General features: G+C 38.5%; 2 protein-coding genes across 3 annotated transcripts in view; one reads left to right on the top strand and one right to left on the bottom strand.

Moving 5' to 3' along the window:
* samd4a (sterile alpha motif domain containing 4A) overlaps positions 1-9,787 on the bottom strand; it is a 42,534-nt gene extending 32,747 nt beyond the window's left edge. Inside the window, exons 1-2 of one of the 2 annotated variants that reach the window (XM_079853093.1) lie at positions 9,618-9,787; positions 7,213-7,803 (exon numbers count right to left, since the gene is read on the bottom strand). In XM_079853093.1, the coding sequence (XP_079709219.1) occupies positions 7,213-7,408 (196 nt within the window). In that variant the 5' untranslated portion in view covers positions 7,409-7,803; positions 9,618-9,787. Of the gene's footprint in view, positions 1-7,212; positions 7,804-9,617 lie in introns of those variants that run through there. The other variant, XM_079853094.1, reaches the window with a different exon arrangement.
* A 1,226-nt stretch (positions 9,788-11,013) lies between these two features.
* ero1a (endoplasmic reticulum oxidoreductase 1 alpha) lies at positions 11,014-18,904 on the top strand. The gene is made up of 15 exons (XM_079853100.1): positions 11,014-11,233; positions 11,992-12,111; positions 12,188-12,271; positions 12,355-12,393; positions 12,464-12,540; positions 12,646-12,719; positions 12,868-12,988; positions 15,765-15,840; positions 16,069-16,090; positions 16,444-16,536; positions 16,625-16,871; positions 17,245-17,314; positions 17,411-17,497; positions 17,579-17,715; positions 17,807-18,904. The coding sequence occupies exons 1-15, from the start codon at positions 11,147-11,149 to the stop codon at positions 17,868-17,870; spliced, it is 1,398 nt and encodes a 465-aa protein (XP_079709226.1). The 5' UTR covers positions 11,014-11,146; the 3' UTR covers positions 17,871-18,904.
* Positions 18,905-18,969: the final 65 nt, after the last annotated feature.

Raw genomic sequence — 18,969 nt, 5'->3', positions numbered from 1 at the left:
CAAAGCAACAACGAAAGCTGACTGTGTTGTTGCCACCCATCGGCTGCGTCTCGGCCAAAAAGCTGCGCTTGAACACACCAAAAGGACTAAAGGCGACAGTCAACTTGCACGTGCGTTCTGCACCTTCGTATAAATACCTGTCTATATCAGCAGGTATCAATAGTATAATTTTGTCATTCAATAAGGGAAACCAAAACTAGGACTACGGATAAACAAACCGTAAACAAAGCAGCGCTTGCTTACCATTTTGAATATCAATCACACTGATCACATTCTTCATTCCAGTAGGCTCATGTTATTATGAACATATTCGTGCATTCGAAAGCTCAAGTAAGATGATGTAAAATTATTACAGTCTTCTGTCTGTACCGTCTTGACTCGCTTTCATCACTCGTTTGCTAATCAGTTCTCTCTCTCACCAACGGCTCAAAATGCCAAATCGAATGCCTAGAAAATCAAAATGCCTAAAAAACCCGGACGGCGTTGGACTAGAGACTTGGTGTGCCAGTCTTTACACCAGCGATATTGGTGATACAGGGATTATTAGTGACTCCAACAGGCCAGTAACCTGGTAGTGCTGGAGAACTTCCCAGGAAATTGTCCTAGTATCCTTTCTGTTCTACATTCTACATGACAGACAACATGAGCTCACATGAAGTGTAATGTATGTCCTACCTATCAACGTCACCACTGGCCAGACATAATTCTCAAGTGCTGTTATTTTAAAATGGTCAAGCCAACACAGAAGACAAGGGATGGGCTTTCACACTGACTCAACTCATCTTATACTTTCAAAAAGGGCTGACACTATAAAAAAGGAGAGTTTGATTCAGAGCAAAAAGGAATATTTTGGCAGGTTCTCCATGGCTCTCCCTAGGGTTGCGTATGAGTTCACGGAACACACCGAGGGCCAGAAATAAACTGTTTGCTCATGCGTGGGTGCGATGTAACAGTTCGACACCCAAACCAGAAACAAGCACTCTTTCTTTTCCAAGCAGCTCATTGACGTTTCTCCGAAAGGCAGAAAAGGAAAAAAACACAAAAAACAGGCCGGACAGGAGAAGGGTCTGGACACTGGTCACTAGGGGAGGTGCGTCTCAAGGTCAGTGGATGAAGGCAGGCAAGCACACAAACCTCATAATCATAGAGTAACATTATTCACAATTTTAACTGACTTCTCAATGTAGCCTAATTATCTTCCTTCGCAAATGTAATACTTACTCGTAATGTGTTCAGTTCCACTTTTAAGAAAATAATCAAAATCATATGTAAAAAGAAGCTGTAGAAAGCTCATAAAAATAAAAATATATTTAAATATATTAGTCATGTTAAAAAAGATAGCATTTCTTTTTCTTTTTTTAAAATTTTTTAAAAAACATTTGAAGGTATAATTAGCAGGCCTAAATGAACAATTATACTTTCAAAACTGTATGGCATAAATAGAGTATATATATATATCGACACACAGCAATGAAAAAAAGCTACATTTTAAACATTGCAAATAAGTTTACATGTTCTGTTGTGTGCATGTTTCCAAATATTTGTTAAATAAAATTTTGCTTCTTTCCTTAAAGAGGTGATGACATGAGAAATCACATTTGCCTTGATCTTTTGACATGTAAGAGGTCTTTGTACAATTAAATCATCCAGAAGTTTCAGAGCTTAAAACGTTCTCCAGATTATAAACAAAGCATTTATTTAATCAAGCTCCAAAAATGGCTCGCTTGGATGTAGGGGGACTTGTGACGTCACACGGGCAAATGCATTTGCATATGCCTGCCTCCAGAGCAAGACATCGACGAATAGTTTTACATCACACACCACAGGCCCCGCCTACTGGCGCTCAGTCACTTAACGGCTAACACTTGTCTACACCGCATGTGAGCGTCGCGTCAAAAGCAAATAGAACCCATTATAAACACTGACGCTACATTGGATACAGTATACAGATGTCTGTTCACTTTACTCCACACGCTTCAGTCTGCAGACAAGAGGACAACTGTAGAGGAAATAGAAGCGTAAAGGAACATTCGTTTTGACACGTCCTGTTAAAACAGCTCATTTGCGTCTCTGTACAGACTTGCAGGAACAAGTGTACAGTTTATTTTTAATGGCATCCTGGATCGCTTTGGAGGATTATAAACCTTATGTAGCCCCACCCCTTTTCAGAGCTGCACTCGTTTTGGTCTGTCTTCCGGTTTGTATTCCCACAGCATGAAGGTAAGATCTTACGTTTAATGAATGAACCGCTCGTTTTAAAATCTTCCCGGACACGTGTGACGTAGGCGGAAGTGCCGACCCAGTGTTTACAAAGATAACGTGCAAAGAGTAAGTCAAACGCCCTTTACAAAAGAAGGTGAAACAACGATGGCGGACGATTTTGATGTTGAAGGAGAAAATGAAATCGAGTTTTTTGCCCTAGCCTACCTTCCGCCAACGTCACGTGTGTTCTTTCCAACGTGAATACATAATGCGTGAAGTCGTGGACGCGCATCACAGTGCTAGTGCAAGATGAGCATTTGTGGTTAAAACTAAAAAGTATATACATTTTTATTATTTTAAGAAAATGGCAGATCGTTTGGCTATATAAGACCCTTATTCCTCGGCTGGGATCGTGTAGAGCCCTTAGAAGCTGCACTGAAAATGCAATTTGGACCCGCAACCCGTTGGTCCCCATTGAAGTCCACTATATGGAGAAAAATACTGGAATGTTTTCCACAAAAACCTTACTTTCTTTTCTTCGACTGAAGGAAGAAAGAAAGACATGAACATCTTGGATGAAGTGGGGGTGAGTAAATTATCAGGAAATTTTAAATTCTGGAGGGAACTAATCCTTTAAGACTGACCATTACATTACAAATTACATTACATTACAAATTAGATTCCCTGTACCTCAAACTGTAAAGCATAGTGCCAACAACAGCAAAGTCATGGGTACAATTCCCACTGAATGCTAAAAAAAAAAATTCTATACATTCAATGCAATGTAAGTTGCTTTGAATAAAGGTTTCTGCGAAATGCATAATTAACCATATTATGCTATGATTATGAGTACTTGCCAAAGTCTATATCTATAGGGCCCTAACCATCAATGGTTAATCAATCATTCCCAAATCCCAATGCAAAATCAAAAGACCAATACATAAACTGATTTATGGGAGATTAAAAACTCTTGAATTCTAAAGGCATAACATTTCAGCTCTAACTGTAGATTTGCTACATACAATAGTTCAACAGTGTGAATGGGGGACAACGATCAAACAAATGACTATTTAGAAATATCAGTATGTCAACAACACAAATACTCTCCCGTCACATTACCCGTCACAATGGGGAATGTCAGTTCAGTCCAGCTGGTTCGGTTTAAATACAGTATGGGTGTTTGACATTTCTGAAGGTACATTGCAGCATCTCACAGAGAGGCCACCATGTTGGAAAAACAACTCAGAGAGCCTTCATCATCTCAAACACACACACACACACACACAGAGGTATGAAGTCAGTCATTCATAACAACAGTGCCCCTCCTGTCCGGGCTCTACTCTGCCTCTGGGCTGTGAGGTGGAGGGGTGGAAAAAGGGCCAAGGGTTAAACACCAGCTCAGACAGGAATAATATTCCGACAAACATGTACCCTCTCTTGTTTACGCACATAGACTTACACACACTCTCTGTTTTATCTGAAGTCCACACTGGATGGAACAGTCGAAAAATTCAAACAACAACAAAACCTAGGCCAGGGCTGTGTAGCTTTGTGTGTTTTGCCTTCACTTCTTTCATAGATACTTAATCGCACATATGCCAACTTAAACCACTCTACTGATGGTGTTTAAGACTAATATAACTAGATGAAGGTATCATCACCAAGTAAATGTAAACTCTACTGCACAAAAAACAGCCTTTTTAGCATTTAAAGTGTAAGATATGAAACTGAATACAACATATGCAATTTTACCTCTGACTAACACACAAAACACACATGCATTTTGTTAATGTGTACGATGCTGAGATGAGAGGCAAATAAGTTGCATCATTTGGGTCAGGGGAACAAGGCAGCTCCTTCACAGAGGGAAATAAGTAGGTCATTGTGGATTCCTCTCATTGGCGCAGTTCTTTCCAAATAGTTGCATCTTTCCACTCAACTTCCAGCTGCGAGTTAACTCTGAATACACTATTCTAATGAACAGGGATGTCTTAAAGTGGTCATTTACAGGTTTATAAAAAAAGAAAGAAAATTGGACTTTGATTTGAGGATAGATGAGAATACTCATCCTAAATTAAAATTCAACATGACATGTCTAATCAAAATTACAATTGATATGTAATAGTAATGTAAATAGTAAATAGTAAATTATATGTAAGATGTATAATAGAAGTAAAAAATGACATAAAAAAAATAAAAAAATAAAATTATATATATATATATATATATATATATATATATATATATATATATATATATATATATATTAGTAGTGCTGTTGAATCCATTAATTGTAACATAAATGTCTTTGTTTATATAATATATGCGTGTATGTATATATGTATACATACACTCACCTAAAGGATTATTAGGAACACCTGTTCAATTTCTGATTAATGCAATTATCTAATCAACCAATCACATGGCAGTTGCTTCAATGCATTTAGGGGTGTGGTCCTGGTCAAGACAATCTCCTGAACTCCAAACTGAATGTCAGAATGGGAAAGAAAGGTGATTTAAGCCATTTTGAGCGTGGCATGGTTGTTGGTGCCAGACGGGCCGGTCTGAGTATTTCACAATCTGCTCAGTTACTGGGATTTTCACGCACAACCATTTCTAGGGTTTACAAAGAATGGTGTGAAAAGGGAAAAACATCCAGTATGCGGCAGTCCTGTGGGTGAAAATGCCTTGTTGATGCTAGAGGTCAGAGGAGAATGGGCCGACTGATTCAAGCTGATAGAAGAGCAACTTTGACTGAAATAACCACTCGTTACAACCGAGGTATGCAGCAAAGCATTTGTGAAGCCACAACACGCACAACCTTGAGGCGGATGGGCTACAACAGCAGAAGACCCCACCGGGTACCACTCATCTCCATCACAAATAGGAAAAAGAGGCTACAATTTGCACGAGCTCACCAAAATTGAACAGTTGAAGACTGGAAAAATGTTGCCTGGTCTGATGAGTCTCGATTTCTGTTGAGACATTCAGATGGTAGAGTCAGAATTTGGCGTAAACAGAATGAGAACATGGATCCATCATGCCTTGTTACCACTGTGCAGGCTGGTGGTGGTGGTGTAATGGTGTGGGGGATGTTTTCTTGGCACACTTTAGGCCCCTTAGTGCCAATTGGGCATCGTTTAAATGCCACGGCCTACCTGAGCATTGTTTCTGACCATGTCCATCCCTTTATGACCACCATGTACCCATCCTCTGATGGCTACTTCCAGCAGGATAATGCACCATGTCACAAAGCTTGAATCTTGGTTTCTTGAACATGACAATGATTTCACTGTACTAAAATGGCCCCCACAGTCACCAGATCTCAACCCAATAGAGCATCTTTGGGATGTGGTGGAACGGGAGCTTCGTGCCCTGGATGTGCATCCCACAAATCTCCATCAACTGCAAGATGCTATCCTATCAATATGGGCCAACATTTTTAAAGAATGCTTTCAGCACCTTGTTGAATCAATGCCACATAGAATTAAGGCAGTTCTGAAGGCGAAAGGGGGTAAAACACAGTATTAGTATGGTGTTCCTAATAATCCTTTAGGTGAGTGTATATTATACAAACAAAAACGTATGTTATATGGGATTAATCGCGCACTAATATTTTGACAGCACTATATATATATACACAAACACATACCTATATACATATACATACACATATACATAACATATACGGTCAAATTTACTATAATTATTTTATATGCAGACTATATTATATATTTCTGCATAGATAATAAATTAATGTAAAAAATGTATTAATGTTTATTAATCAATTTGATCAATGTCACATTTCTAATTTGCCATCTTAAATACACTATATTTTCCACGCACTTTATTAAAAAAATCCCCTTAATAACCAAGTAGATTCAAAACCACACCCAAGTCAGAAAATTCAAAAACTGTAAAATATCAACGTAAGATTGGTTAAAATTGTGTTGATCTAAACAAGTCAAAACCTAACCTTCATACAGGAAAACAGACAACTAAAACGTCTGAAGTGAGATAGTTAATGAGGGCCCAGGCTAAACCAGACGTCTGCTTGAATGAAAGAAAATACGCTGATTAACCAAAGAATCCCTACCGTCTGGTGAGTAATAGGAAGCTGACATGAGCTTTGGGCTGACATAGGCAGGACTGCGTAATACTGCCCTTAGGTGAATCGCACAGGTAGGCATGCACAGACAGTCACATTTGGAGTGCATTCATTCAAAAGGTCACCACCACATACAGTACAAGCATGCAAATCCACCATCTGCAATAACAAACCACAAACTCATCATCAACGTATGATTCCAACAGCATACACCAGAAATACACTATCCAGAAGAGTTTCAGATGGGCTGCACCCCGTCAGCTGGTTTTAATGTCAGTGGACACACCAGGGTGAGGACCACTTTAAAAAACTTCATGAGTTCTTCTTTGATGTCTTCATCTTGAAGTTTTAGAATAACAATGACAGAGCTGCACTAAAATCCCTCATATAAAATACAACACGCACCACTACAAGGAGGCTCTTTATGAGTCTCAGCCCACTATAAACTCTGATGGGAATCCCATGTTTGAGTTTTAGGGCATGTATGTGTGCAAGAAAGAAAAATACAATACTTATTTCTTACGGTACATTTGTATTACGTATGAAATACCCTCAGGTCATGCCTTCAGCTCAGCATGTTGGTCTTGTAAATAAATTAATGTGCTCTTTCGTCATTAGGCCATTTTCCATGGTCACATGCACACTCCCTCAAATTTAGCCAAAAACTATGGATACAAAATCACATATTATGCTTTTTAAATACAGATTGGCGTCAAAGCCAATCTCTATTACATGAATCTGGAAGTTGTACCAATGTCTAATGGGTAGGTTAAAGACACCAAGAAACTTCTACATGAACCAAAAGACCTGGGTGCACCTGTTCTTAACAGGTACAACTCAACACCACGCGCTCGCATACGGTTAGTAGTACTGGCAGAAAAGGTGGTAGCTTCTGTACTGACCTGGATTATTGGCCTCCCTTTCCAGAACATGCAGCTCAGTGCAGTCAGCCAAGGAATGCTCCAGACAGAGCTGAAGGAAGCGTGCTTGGGTCCGACTGACCCGCTTGAGGAGAGATAGTAACGCCACTGTCTGTTCGCACTCGTTCCAACCCTTAAACCAGCCGGCGAGGACTCCCACCTGGTCACGAAACATCATGATCTGGTGGGCAGGCTCACAATAGCAAGAATTGGAAATCAGGTTCGTCGAGAGGGGGAGCGAGAGATGGCCACGACCCAATGATGTTGCTTTGCAGCTTAATGGAGACTCACCACACAAAAACACACTTGCTTTTGCCCTCACTTGAGGTTTGACAGAGAAAAGCCCTTTTATTTGCTAGTAGGTACCAACGTATTGCATCTTTGTTCTTGGGTTTTGGGAGTTAGGCTTGGTGGTAGGAAATCCCTGTTTGAAGCTTTTGATGTGGTATTCGTCAGAGCTCTCCTGCCCTCTGGCCACTTCGGGCTTACAAAACGTTCCTCAGCTTTCCTCCAGCATACAGTGACTGTCCAGCTTTAGTCTTGATGGCATTTTCCACAGAGAACATCTTCTTTCTGTAAAAGCAAAGAGTAGAGATTGTATAGTCTATACTTCAGAAGAAAAACATACACAAAAAGGCAAGCCCTGGTAAAAAATGTAATCTTAAATGTCATCTTAAAGCTGGGAATTGTGTTTTGGAAGCTGCTTTATAAACCATGCTGGTCTTTTAGCTGTTCAACCAGTTCCAAAAACAGCATGACTACCTTATGCTGGTTTGGCCAGCTGATAGTCTACCAGCTAGTAGACTATCAGCTGTATAGTCCATAAATTCTGAATCTCATTGCTGGTTTCCGAACCCTTTGGAATCTGTTGGTTGACTCTTTCAGACTGACAATGACACGTACATAAAATTTCTTCCAAGAAACACAAACAGGGTAACCATTTATAACAAGTTGGCAAATATCAATAGTTTCAGTCCATGAAACAACTCTACTTTCCTTTCCAGCGACAAAAACAAACCTGTTTCATCCATTGGTGTTTCATTCGTAAATGAATCAGAGTTTGAGTCGTTTAAGAGAATGAATAATGTGTTCATTTCAATGCACAGACTTCTAATTTTCGCTCACAAGCTGACTATAGTACAAGAAATTAGCATTAGTTCATTAACTAAATGAAAAAAGAAAAGAAGAAGAAGAACAACAACGAGGCATCTCGTTCACGAATGAAAGGAAAAAACTAGCACATCTCATTCAGGAACAAAAGAATCATCTCAATAGTGAATCTCGCATCTATCTTAGTGTGAGTCGTCGAGTTGATAGTTAAATTCTGCACGTGTCACAATTACATAAAGGACAGAGAAGAGGAGAAAAATGTATGATCTTTCACAAATTAAGAATAATTCATAAATGTCGTAGGCTACTACTTAGGCCTATTCTATGGGGTCAAATGTCCATTAAAAACACCTTTTTCTGTGGATTAATTTACACAGATTAATTGTTCACCAAAAGACTATCTACGTGCGCTTACTAAGTAAATATAGCCTATTCAATTTTTATTTAATGCAGACTTAGACTATGTTAGCAAAAACCTGTGCGTTTAACGAATCATTTGACGATTCAATGACTCAATCACACAAAAATAGACTCGCTGATCGCCACCTACTGACATAACGATGGATCCTGCAAACAAAGAACAAATCCTTTTTAGTGATTCTAAAAATTCGAGTCTGAAATTAATCAAAACATAAGTATTTCTGAGGGGCTAGTTGACACATTAGCGGGCGCGAGCGAGTTTATAAGAATGCAGTTATAGTGAGCATCTATTAAAAGCACGCGCTGACGTTACACACACAGATGAACTGTAAAAGGGAACTCCGCAAGAATAATGCAGCCTCAATATCTTTTCTGAGTCCAGTATGGTAACCTAAATTACACACTTACCTCCAAAAGCCTCACATGTGGACAAATACAAATAAACAGGCTTTCAGTTTCAATTCGCGTCCATGCGGTACTCAAGCGATCGATATCCGAACTGAATCGCAGACTGTCCAGAACATTCCCAAAAATTGTTGCTCGACTGTCCCTACTGTAAGTCTGTACAGCCCTCATTTTCACAACTCTTTACATCTGAAGCAATTCCCCACTCTTAAGTCAGCAGTGTGGTTGGTTACCCTGCCTAAACCCCTTTATTAAGTATAATTAATGAACAATCCAAAACTTTTAATAAAACAGACGCGTTGCGATTTCCATTTTTCATACTCAAAGAGTTCCCATAGAAAGCTACCGTTGTAGCAAAAAAAAAAAAAAGCTGGGACGAGAGATGTTGCAACCCAAGTTTATACTGTAAAAGGCTTGATATACTCTAGTAAAAACCCTCAGAAGTGACTTACCTAAAGGCGCAGTTGCATTGGTGCTGGTCGCAGGACAGGACTGGACGGGACGGGGAGCGGTGCCCCTTCACTCTGGGTCAGTGTGTTTGTCCATCTTGACGAGGTTTTTCTCCCCGCAGTCAGTCGCTCTTGTTTAAGCAGCAGAGGAGAGTCTCGGCATCGCTTCCCACATGCTAATAATTAACACGGAGCATTACGTCAGGGGCTTGGCAGCACAAGGAAGCACAAAAATAGAGAATGGAGTTAGGGAGCAGATCGTATTGCTTATCCTACAGGAGACGACTGACCGGGAATCAGGGATTTTTTTTTTTTTTTTAATTATTATTATTTTTTTTAGGGAGAAAAGAGTCCGAGAGGTGTCCGCATCAAACTGGACGACGTTACGGCAGGAGTGGAAGTTTTGTTTGAACTGTTTAGAGGGGAGGGGTAGCTAGATAAAAAGTTCTGTTCGTCGAAGTCTGAGGACGTTTTTTTTAGAATGGAATTTTGTAAATCTGACCTACTGTGACGCGCTGAATGTGGGTTACAAAGTGTCGAAAAAGGAAACTTGGACACATTCGATTCCGCCCTTGAATTCTTCAACTACAGCGAGGCTCGTTGCAGTAGCGGATTCCGTCCATGAGATGGCGCTGCTCTACCACAGTTTGAAATCAGGAGGATAGATAGATAGATAGATAGATAGATAGATAGATAGATAGATAGATAGATAGATAGATAGATAGATAGATAGATAGATAGATAGATAGATAGATAGGAAACTTTAGAAAAATTTAGTAAATGGTATGCTAAATCAAATAAATAAATATTCTAAGAAAAGAGATATATCTGCTCAATTAAATTCATATTATAATATATTATTGATGAATATAATATTACAAGAAAAGAAATATAGCTGTTTAAATAAATAAATAAATAAATACATTTAAAACATGTTGCTGCATTACACTTGAAAAAAAAGTTTCTTGATTTTTAACAGTTAAATAAAAAGATGTAGGCTACTGTATTTAAAAGTTCTGCCTGTTTAAGAGGAGAACATCACTAGAAACATTAAGGGAAACTGGATTTAAGCATACTTACATTTCACCATCAGAAAATATCTTTTTCTGTACAGTTGACAGTTGTATCACCGCCTAATACTGAACTTAGTATTTGGCGACATCATGTGGAGAACTGCATGTCGTGCAATTTTCATCCAAAGGAAGGCGTTCCTAGTTCATGCTAACGACATTAGAAGAGCTGATTTTACAGTTCAACCCTACAGATTCACTGAGACAGTTATATGATAATAAAATAAAGCATATTTTGCGACACAATGCTTTGTGGATGCGCGTTAGCTCCAATCATTCATGTATCGGATGTCGTGTCGCAGCAGTAGTCGTTAGGTCACGTACTTCACGTAGCGGCTGATTCAATCGGAAGTGAACGTGTCTTTACGTGTTATTTACTTGAACTACGCATTACACAAACACTGTAGCGAGTGAGCAGCAGTGTGAAGAAGACCCGTTTATACCGAACTCGGTTTAGTGATAATGAAATCTTTCATTTTGTTGGCGGTTTTACTCACTCGCGTTCACGTGACGACAGCTGGATCCGCTGCTCACAGGTGCTTCTGTCAGGTGAGATGCACAATATACAACATCACTGATGTTGTTACATCGCTTTGGAAGCAGATTTTAATGAAGTATCAATGTGTCACTCGCCTAAAAATGACAATAGTAAGGGGTTTATTTGATCTGAAACTATGGTAATATCATATAAATATGGTAATCACTCAAATATACCGTGCATGCGTTCCCACAGTCATGGGAAATTTAGATATTATTAATATTTACATGGTGTTTTATATTTTCCGTTTTAATTTTAATTTTAGTCAAAGTGTTAGTACCGTAATTTTGTTGTGTGTTTTGTTTTTTATTTCGTAAGTAGGCTAAGTTAGTTCATTAAGTAATGAACATTTTTTTATGGGTTTAGTTTTAGTTTACTTTAATAATTCTGTTTTGAAATTGTGATTTAGTGTCCTAAAAAGTATTTTCTATCATTTTTTTCTAGTTATGATCAGCTCAGATATTTCATCAAATATTAATAGCTGTGATTAATAGTATAATAGATAGGCCTAATAGTGTATGATTAGCCTAAACAATATTATTTTGAAATTTCCATGTCCACAAACAACTTGGATGAAAAGGTGTGGCGATATAAAGTACTATAGTATTACAATTTGCAACCATCACCACACCATGGTACCATTACAGTACTTTTATTTATAAAGTGTGCTCTGAGACTGTTAATATTGTTTTGCGATTAAACCTGATTAACCAATTGATGTCGAAGTGTGTCACTTTTAATTGATTAATTGATTACATTTTGGTTGTAGGTCACCGGGACTCTTGATGATTGTGCTTGTGATGTTGAGACCATCGACAGTTTCAACAACAAAGAAATCTTCCCCAAACTACAGAAACTACTATCATCTGATTATTTCCGGTTTTACCAGGTGATTTTATTGTTGACAATACAGAGAAAATATCTATTCATTGTTCATGTCTAATATTCAATAGTCTGCTCCTCAGGTCAATCTGAACAACCCCTGTCCGTTCTGGACAGACCACAGCCAGTGTGGACTCAAATACTGTGCTGTGAAACCGTGCACACCGGTGAGCTTTGCAAAGTTTATTCAGATGATTTTGTCTCGAGGGATTTTGTAAAATGAAAAGACTCCTTGTGTCTTTCTGAGCAGGGTGAAGTACCAGAGGGCCTTAAATCCAGCAGTTATAAGGTATTAGAAAGTCATATAGTGTATGTCATGCATATTGGTGTTGTTGGATGTTAATAATTTTTCCTCATAGTATTCAGAAGAAGCTAGTCAGGATTTAGAGAAATGTGAGAAGGTAGAGAAACTTGGAGCTGTCAACAGTTCTCTAAGGTTTGTTTAAAAGTTGTTGCACCTTCTGAGAGTCAAGAATACCCAATATTTCTTAACTTTTTGACCTTGTTTGTGTGAGTTCTCACTCAGTGTTTCTCTATGTAGTGATGAGACACTTCAGGCTCTTCAAGAGTGGAAGAAACACGATGATGAATCAGATCGTTTCTGCATGTTGGATGGTAGTTTGTTAGTTTGATCAAATAATCTGCTTTTTATTTGAGGTGCCTGATAATTGGCAAGCTCACATTGGGCTACAAGTACAGTATGCTTTACAGCTTTAGTCATCCTCCACAGGCTGCATAATTGTTTTTTATTTGATTTTCTCAGATGAGGACTCACCTGAATCAAAGTATGTCGATCTCCTGCTAAACCCTGAGCGTTTCACCGGCTATAAAGGACCAGAGGCCTGGCGGATCTGGAACAGCATATATGAGGAGAACTGCTTCAAGTAAAGAGTCACCTTTATTCTGATCAGTGTGCAAATTATTCATTTTAGGTCACAGGAGGTCAGTTTGTCTCACGTTTCCAAATAGACCTTTTATAAGAATCTTAAAGGGATATTTCACCTCTGGGAAGATGAATGTGTATTTAAAATAGGTAATTTAAGTTGAAGAAATGTGAAGAAATTTTTGAATTTGGAGCTTTCTAGACTGAGAAAAGCCAGAAAATGTATTTTTGGCTTATGTGGATGAAAGACAACAACTCCCAGAATGCACTTGCTTCGCTGCCTTAGGAGGCCACGCCTACCGGTAAGGGAGCGCAGTTGAAAACAAACAACAAGACTAGCCTACGTGATGAGTTTGCCAGGGATTTAGAGATCGCCCAAAATGTCCGGGATTCGGCTTTTGCGTTCTACAGTCGCCATTCATTCATCATGTTAACTGTGGCGAGCAGGACGAGGCTGACGGCCGTGGGAGAACGGCGCGAGGCCGGTGGCGTCATTACTGTGACGTGCCGGGTCTCGCATCTCTCACGGAGGAGCGGGAATTTTCTTAGCAATGGTAAAACGCACATCAACCGATCACTTGTTTAGCGTTCATGTAAACACTACATTCAGATTCACCAATCGGAATGAATTCAGTTAGATTGAAACAAAAGGTGAGCTGCATGTAAACAATGAATGGCGACCGCAGAACGCAAAAGCTGAATCCCGGACATTTTGAACGATCTCGCCCGCCGGACAAGTCCGGGAAAAGGAGGATGGTTTTCCCTACTTACTCAGCTTTCTCCTACTACTCAGCTTTCTCCACAGAACAAGAGCCTGCAAGCTTAGCTTCCAAAGAAAGACAGCTGACACTGTGTACATTCTGTGAGTGAGATCCCACCCTCTATGGGCGGGCTGAAAACATGCGGAACTACGCCATCTACTGGCTGTAGTCTTTAGCCTCTGGCCAGAAAATCCTCCGATGACGCAAAATGACGATTTTTGCGTCATCGGAGGATTTTTTCCAGACAAAAAATATATAAATCTCTTGTCTCAGGGGGATATGAGGGTGGAAAGCACGGTAATTCGAAAATACTACAGGTTTTCTACTAATACAAAGCTTAATGCTAAATCCTGAAGTATCCCTTTAAGGCCAAAGTATACTTCGGCCGTCCGTGTCCCACGGTGGTCCACAGGCTGTCCGGGTGACGTAATTTTCGTCATCAGGAGGGTCTGCACACTCTTGTGCAGCCCAATATTTGTGTCTGTATGGACAGTGTGTGTACAACTGTGTGAGTGCTTGAAAGTCCACTAGATAGAGTGCTTGCACCGAACGTGTCTTTCCGCACTCATGGCCAAAGGAGTGTACTTTGAAAGGCTTGCACGAGACAGAGCATAACGTGGAAATTGAAGTATAGGGCCTTAAGAATAGTTAGCCAACTATCTTAGCCAGCTAACTTCATGGTCTTTTGATATTATCTTGTGATATGTCAATAATAGCATAATAAACGACCACAACTTCTTTGCGTGAGTGTATTGACATATCGTACATAAGATGAAAGACTGTGAACCTTTAACATTTGTGATTACAGAAATGTTTGAAAATGCTGTTTGACATTAATTACACTACCTTTCAAAAGTTTGGGGTCAGTAGGATTTTTTTTTTTAAGGAAGTTAATATTGTTCAGCAAAAATGCGTTAAATTGATCAAAAGTGACATTTATAGTGATACAAAACATTTATTTTTCAAATAAAGGCTGTTTAACTTTTAATCAAAGATCAAAAATGATCACAGTTTCCACAAAAAATATTAAGCAGTTATTATTTCAACATTGATAATAATAAGAAATGAGAAGCAAATCAGCAGTGATTTCAGTGATTTCTGAAGGATCATGTGACACTGAAGACTGGAGTAATAATGCTGAAAATAAATAAATTACATTTTAAAACATAATAAAATAGAATTTTACATTGTAATCATATTTCAAAATATTACTGCTTTTACTGTATTAAATAAATGAAACCTTGGTGAACTTAAGACTTCTTTTTAAAAACGTCACACATTTTTTTTTTACCGACCTTTACACATACCTTTTGTATGATAGTCGATACTTAATGTAATAAAAATAATACATACTTTTAAGACCCCCTTTCAAAAGGTTCAGGCCTTGATAAGTTGCAAAACCCACCCATAATGTTCACCCTAAATCAGATTTGAATATTTTTATCGACTATTGTTGAGTACTGTTGGAAATCTCAGAAGCGAAGACCAGGAGACTTGGTTGAATCTTCAGCAGGATTCTTTATTGAGAACACGAGCTGTTGGTCGCTGCAGTCATCAAGTCTCACCAAGGCAGTGTACATTGTAGTTTATATAGATTTTAGGGGGCAGGGGAGACAAAGCAAATGGCCGACGACCTTAAACAAAGCATGCAAACGAAGTATCCAGGTATAGGAACCCGCCCCAGACTGTAGAGTATCACCATTCCTAATCCAATCAGCGAATGGGAATGGGACAGGGTTCTCCAAGAGCCATTAAACACAAATGGTGAGGTTCTCAGTAATCTGGCTCATTTGATTTACAATAAAGAGAAAAGGAACTGGCAGAAACCTCTTGCTGGAAACAGAATAATTCATCTGGTATCATCATCTTAACCTTAAATGCTAAATACAATGCACTTCACTTTAGTTTTTCATTTGATGTTATGTCAAGATGTAGACGTAACAGATTCTTAAATTTGTAATCCCACAGTACTCATAATGTTGTAACAACTTCCATCCTTTTTTGTTACTTTTTCAGACCGTATTCAGTTAAGCGACCGCTGAATCCTTTGGTGTCTAACAGTGGTGAGCATTTATTGCTAATGCATTGTTTTGTGTTTTCAAGTCTAAAATGTGTCAGTTTTAAAGCACATAGATTTTTCAGTACACACAGTAGATCAAATAGTGATGCTCATGACCTATAATCCCCTCTCTCTCTCTCTCTCTCTCTCTCTCTCTTTCTGTCCACTTTAGGAGATGATGGTAAGGTCATGTTCTTCAGATACATTTAACCCAATTTGATTATCTAGATAATGACATGTCTATTTCTTATTAAAGGTCAGGGGTTCTATCGCTGGCTGGAGGGTAAGTGGCTCTTAAAGGGAAAGTTCAGGCAAAACTGAAAATTCTGTTACCCTCAAGTTGTTTCAAACCTGTTTGAATTTCTTTCTGCTGAACACAAAAGAAGACATTTTGAAGAATGTCGGTAACCAAAACGTTGATGGACCCCATTGACTTCCATAGTATTTTTTCCCCTCCATACTGTGGAAGTCAATGGGGCCCATCAACTGTTTGGTTATAACTTAAGGCTGATTTAATGATGACAGAATTTAATTGTTTTGGGGTGAACTATCCCTTTAAAAGTGCTCTATCTTGTATGTACTACTGTATATTTAAATTGACATATTCCTTACATGTTCCTCTTGTTGTTTCCCTAGGCTTGTGTGTGGAGAAACGAGCATTCTTTAGGCTGATCTCGGGACTGCATAGCAGTATTAACATACACCTGAGTGCCAGGTACCTCCTCAATGGTGAGTACTACCTATTTGTTTCTTTATAATTATTAAAAATATTTTTTTTTTCTGGCACTCTTTAAACTTGTCTGATTCGATTGGTCAGAAAACTGGTTCGAAATGAAGTGGGGTCACAATGTGTCCGAGTTCCAGCTGAGGTTTGACGAGGAGCTGACAGAAGGGGAGGGGCCAAAGAGGCTACGCAACCTCTACTTCCTGTACCTCATTGAGCTGCGTGCTCTGGCCAAAATTCTACCGTATTTTGAACGTTCCACCTTCCATTTGTACACCGGCCAGCCGACACAAGACAACGAGAACAAGAAACTGCTTTTAGAGCTCCTCCATGTGGCTAAGTAAGAGCATTGCAATGTTGCATCAAAAATGTAGCCAACCCATTTAGAGTGGTTAAAATATTGGGTTATTAATATTTTTATTTAGGTAATATGTTTAAATTTTTTTATTTAACTAAAGGCTAGAATAAACGATGCGGTTTTTGCCCAGATCTGCCCTGATTTGCAGAAGAAGAGTAGGCAATAGTTGGCAAAAGTCAGAGCAAGCGTAATTGAAGAAATTGCGTAGTGTATGATGGTCACTTTTGATTACGTATGATAATTGCGTAGTTTTAAGATGGGGCCTCTCACACAAGGATGATGATATTTGGGGGTCCGTGGGAAACTTCTGGTGTAGTGTATTCCAGCCGTGATATAACTAATTCTTTATTTGCAGATCTTTTCCATTGCATTTTGATGAGACTGCTCTGTTTGCTGGAAATAAGAAGGAAGCCATGAAACTAAAGGCCAGTGGCTCTTTTCCAAGTTTGCTATAACAACAATGTTACAGAAATGTAAGTTTTAGAGCAATAATAAATAAATTGGTTCTTCCCTGACTATAGGAAGACTTCAAGCTCACCTTTAAGAACATCTCGCGTATCATGGATTGTGTCGAATGCTTTAAATGCAGACTTTGGGGCAAATTGCAGGTAAGACAACAAAGACCATGAAAGGTAATCGGATGATGTTATTTGTGTTGATATGTGAAATTCAATAAATGTCTCTCATAGACCCAGGGCCTGGGAACCGCACTGAAAATCCTGTTCTCAGAAAGGCAAATCGAGGCCATGCCCAACACAAGCAACACGAATCCGTCATTTCAGCTCAGCCGGCAGGAAATTGTGTCTTTGTTCAATGCTTTTGGAAGGCAAGTCATTTAAAAGAAATACATGTCTATTTATGTTCAAATATCTTTAGTTGAAATGGGTCTTAATTATGTTTTATTTTCTTTTTTTCAGGATCTCAACAAGTGTTAGAGAGCTGAAGAACTTCCGGTCGCTGTTGTCAAAGCTCAAACAGTGACAAAGTCCATCCTTTGGCAACAGTCAAGAACTTGATGTCTATAATCACATGAAATGACAGAATTCTATCCTTTTGGGTTGATAAATAACCGTTTTCAGAATGATGTTTTATACTAGCTGTTGATAAATACAGTTGACAGCTCTGCACTGTTTTAATCCATAAGAACTGAGCACTTTAGTCTCAAAACTGTAATGTTAGGGCCAATTTTGCACTATTACATGAAAAATACATTTTTGTAAGTGACAATGTCTCTTGGAAACTCAATGGAATTACATAAATATACTTTAAATGGTATACAAGAGGGACATATTTTGCATAATATGAAATCAAGGTGGCATTTCTTTATAGGTGTAATCATTTTTTTTTTGGGGGGGGGGAATAACCATTTTGAAAAAATGCCATTCAAATTTATGGTTATTGTTGTGTTGTGTTTTTTGAATATATGCCTTAGCACCTAGGTTTTGTGACTATAGCCTATTGACTGCATTTAAAAAAGATCAATGCTTTATTTTGGACATTGTTCTTTTTTTTTCCATTCTGAGTTAAGCAAGCACATGTGCTTTCCTTTTATTTTGTGATGAATGTTAATGTGTCTTGGGGAGGTTTATATGCGTCTTCTTTTATATATTGTTTTATACATTTGCATTGATTCATTTGACACTTTCAATGTGTACACTTGATCAATATACGTGTTCCTTGGCAATCAAACCCTTGACATTGTTAGTTCCATGATCTTTCAGTTGAGCTGCAAGATGTAATGCAACTGACAAAGGTTTGACATTACATGCTATAACTGCTGAATATGCAAAGTGATATCTATCTTAGATTCATAGGCTCCTAATTTAAGCTGTTCCATTAGACTACATGTTCAATTGTGGCCTGCAGTTCAGCCAAGAAACTAAAACGCAATTATGTTAGACATTTATCAAGATAAATGAATGATAGTATTTTGAATGGAAAACACTGAGGGTAAGAAAGAAAGAAACACTTTAGATCTGGAGTTGAAAAATGTATGCATATACACACTCCTGGGCAAAAAAAGAAAAAGGGCCAAGCCAAAATGGCTGAACACCAAGTTTTTAATTGCATTAATTACAAA

This window comes from Squalius cephalus (assembly GCF_949319135.1).
Source record: "Squalius cephalus genome assembly, chromosome: 20".
In the NCBI taxonomy this organism is placed as follows: Eukaryota; Metazoa; Chordata; class Actinopteri; order Cypriniformes; family Leuciscidae; genus Squalius; species Squalius cephalus.
This window is presented reverse-complemented; position numbering and strand designations above follow the sequence as displayed.